The following is a 3031-nucleotide window of genomic DNA, read 5'->3' on the forward strand; positions in this document are numbered from 1 at the left end:
GGCCGGGGGCTCAGCGTGGCTTCGATGGCCAGGCGGCCCTGCCATAGCAACTGCACAGCTGCCTTCACAGTCCGGAGAGCTGTATTCAGTCGACGACTTCTTTCTTTCTTTTTTTTTTTTTAAATGGGAAAGAAGGGGGTGTGGGGAGAAAGGCTCAGATATAAACAGTTACCAAGGAGACCCGCAGCAGGGTTGGAAAGGTTTTCTCCTTCCCTCGGTCCATACAGGAGGAGGAGGGGTGTGTGCCCTGCCGCAGGGCATCATGGGAGGCTTCAGTCTTGAGTCCTGATTCCTCCCCGCTGGAACTGCCAGATGTTGCTGAGTTCTCAGGCTCATGGGGACGGATGCAGGCAGGAGCTCGGGGAGATTCTGAGAGGACTTTGGGGTATCCTGGAGCAGTTGTGGAGTCCATGGGCCCAGGCAGCACTGAGCAGAGAATGGACAGAGCCCAACTTCCTATCTGCTGGCTCCCTGCCGCTTTCCAGGAGAGAGCGAGAACTTTCCTTTTTCTTTAAGACTGGAGTTGGGAGTAAGAAGCCATGGGCTGTGCATACTCCTCTCCGCGGGACGAGCCCACCCTGAGAAGGTCAGTTCCAGATAGTGTCCATAGCGTCAGAGTATGTCGATACCCCTTGGGCAGGGGGACACTTGGCATCCGTACCAAAGTGTGGAGGAACTTACTCCGGGGCAGGGACGCACAGGAGGTTTGAAGACACTGCTGGGTACAGTTGACTGGAGTAGGGCCGTCTCAGGGGACCAGAGGAGGGAGGAGCCAGCCAGGCCTGGGCACTGGGTGGCCCTTAGGTCCTGGCTCCACAGGCTGTACTTCCCTGCTCTGAAGAGATGGATCTGGGCTGGACACTTCACCTGTGAAGGCTCAGGTTCCCAGGGCAAGCCTAGGTCAGAAACAATGAGGGGCGGGGGAAAGCCAGCAGGAGCAGTCTGAGGTGTGGACCCAAGCTTTTAGTGCAGTGGGGCTTTGTGGGTGGGAAGAGAGCAGGAACATCAGGGAACTGCTAGGTGCTGGGCCAGTGACTGGGAGACAAAGGGTCTTCTCAGTCTCCCTGGGCTCCCTTTCCTCTTGGGCCACTGCCCATGCAGGGTCCAGAGAGATCAGAGAGTCAAGGAGAGAGAGGTGAGAGTTCCTCCTGGCTCCAGAGCAGAAGCTGGTAGAGGGGCTGCTGGGCCTCAGAGGTACTTGTACTGCTGGGGAGAACCCATGCTTTGGGGCAGGGAGGGCTCCCTTGCCCACCACAGCTGATGTTTCCAACCAGACCTGCCTCCAGGATACCCCACTCAATTCCAGCCACCCTGGAATTCAGCTTTGTTCAGCTGAATCAGTGGGTCACACCAAGGCCCCCTCCCTGTCCACCGTCTGGCTGCCACGCTGGAGCTGAGCTCCCCACCAGCTGGTCTTCATCCAGAGGCCCCCATACAGCCTGACTTCTGTGGCTTTCTTTCTCGGGAGTCAATTTCCTGTCCCTGAGGGGCCTTTCCTTGTTTCTTTAGTGCAAGTGCATGCTGTCTTTGACAGCATGAGCCTAGGGCATGAGCCATGCCATCCGTCAGGTAGTCCTAGCATATGCCACCTTGTGTCTGGGTGTCTTTGAAATCACACATCAACCCAAAGAGCTTCCTTAATCCAGGAAATACCCATTTTTCTCTGGGGTATTAACCAAGTTCCAGGTGTCATGCAAGCACTGTGAGAGGCTGTGTAAGTCAAGATGCAGTGTGTTTTTTTGTTTGTTCGTTTTTAACTTTCTTTCTTGGCTTAAAAACATGCCAGGTGTATGTGTGTGCATGCCCAAAATCCCAGCAGGATGGAGAAATGGAGACAGGATTGTGTTGTGATCACTTTCCTTGTGGAGTGGGAGGCAAAGCTGGGGACAGATCTGAGAAGACTTTTATGCTGTTGCCTTGTGGGTCTTGGAAGCCACTGAAAGTTTTAGAGTGGAGCGGGGCAGTGGCATGGTCAGAACTTTATTTAGGGACCAGCCCGTGGTGTGGTTAAGGCAGCTGAATGTTCACTGCATGGCCAATTACACAGTTCAGGTCCTGGACCCAGCAGCCTGAAAAACACCCTGAGTGCACCTGCATACATGCCCAAAATCTCAGGAGGAGAAGGGATTGTGTGGTGTGACCATCCATGCCCCCCGGGGGGGGGATTTCTCTCTCTCTCTCTCTCTCACCCCCAAGTCTTCCCCCAGTGAGTATACATGCCATATAGCAGAAACTTTTTTTAAAAATGCATTTAAGGAAAAAAAAAATGCATTTAAGGGACTCCTGTGTGAGGTGGGATTCAGGGAGGAGGTGGAGGTGGAGGCGGAAGGTGAAATAAGGTCTTGAGGGCCTTTGGCTGAGGTTGGGAAGGAAGAGGGAAGTGAAAACCTGCACTCCTTATTGTTTGAGGGAAACAGGGTCGCATCTCTCTGGCAGTCTTGGCTTTAAAAGTATTGTCCCAGGGCTTTGGATTTACTGTCAGGGAGATGGGGAGGTCAGGCTGGACCAGGGACCCTGGGACCTCTGGCAGCCCCAATCCTGGACCAAAGGCCAGCTGCTGGCTTAGTTACTGGGGAGGGCCTGGGGCACAGCTGGAATGTCCCCTCTGATATGTGATGTCCACAACACCTGCGTCCCATGACACCTACATCCCACACCCACTGGGCTCTTGTTTTTTAGGACCTCCTCCGTGAAAGAGAGCAGCTTCGTGGAAAAGATGAAGAAAACGGTGAGTCTTCTCCATGCTGTTGTTCTTCTGAATGAGTCTTGACCCTGATAGGTGCACAAGGGAGTCTAGCAGAAAGCCAGCTTCCCTGGACAGAGAACAGGGCAGGTGGGCGTGAGCAGGAGCCAGACCAGGGACCCAGGTCCACTCATGTGCATGTACGTTCTTGTCAAACCAAAGCCCCGAAGCCTCCCTGCTGGGGTGTGTGTGTGTGTGTGTGTGTGTGTGTGTGTGTGTGTGTGTGTTGAGAGTTTATTTCTTGAACAAATGGAAATAGAAGAATACACCCTTCCTCTACTTCACAAT

The 3031-nt window shown here is 53.8% G+C and overlaps 1 protein-coding gene across 2 annotated transcripts in view; it reads left to right on the forward strand.

Annotated features, from left to right (window-relative positions):
- Positions 1–3031, forward strand: part of POR (cytochrome p450 oxidoreductase) — a 50091-nt gene that overhangs the window by 33285 nt on the left and 13775 nt on the right. For both annotated transcript variants that reach the window (XM_006155633.3, XM_006155632.2), the window contains exon 3: positions 2680–2728. In XM_006155633.3, coding sequence (XP_006155695.1) covers positions 2680–2728 — 49 coding nt within the window. The remainder of the gene's footprint in view (positions 1–2679; positions 2729–3031) is intronic.

This window comes from Tupaia chinensis, unplaced genomic scaffold (genome assembly GCF_000334495.1).
Source record: "Tupaia chinensis unplaced genomic scaffold, TupChi_1.0 Scaffold000465_1, whole genome shotgun sequence".
NCBI classification, from domain to species: domain Eukaryota; kingdom Metazoa; phylum Chordata; class Mammalia; order Scandentia; family Tupaiidae; genus Tupaia; species Tupaia belangeri.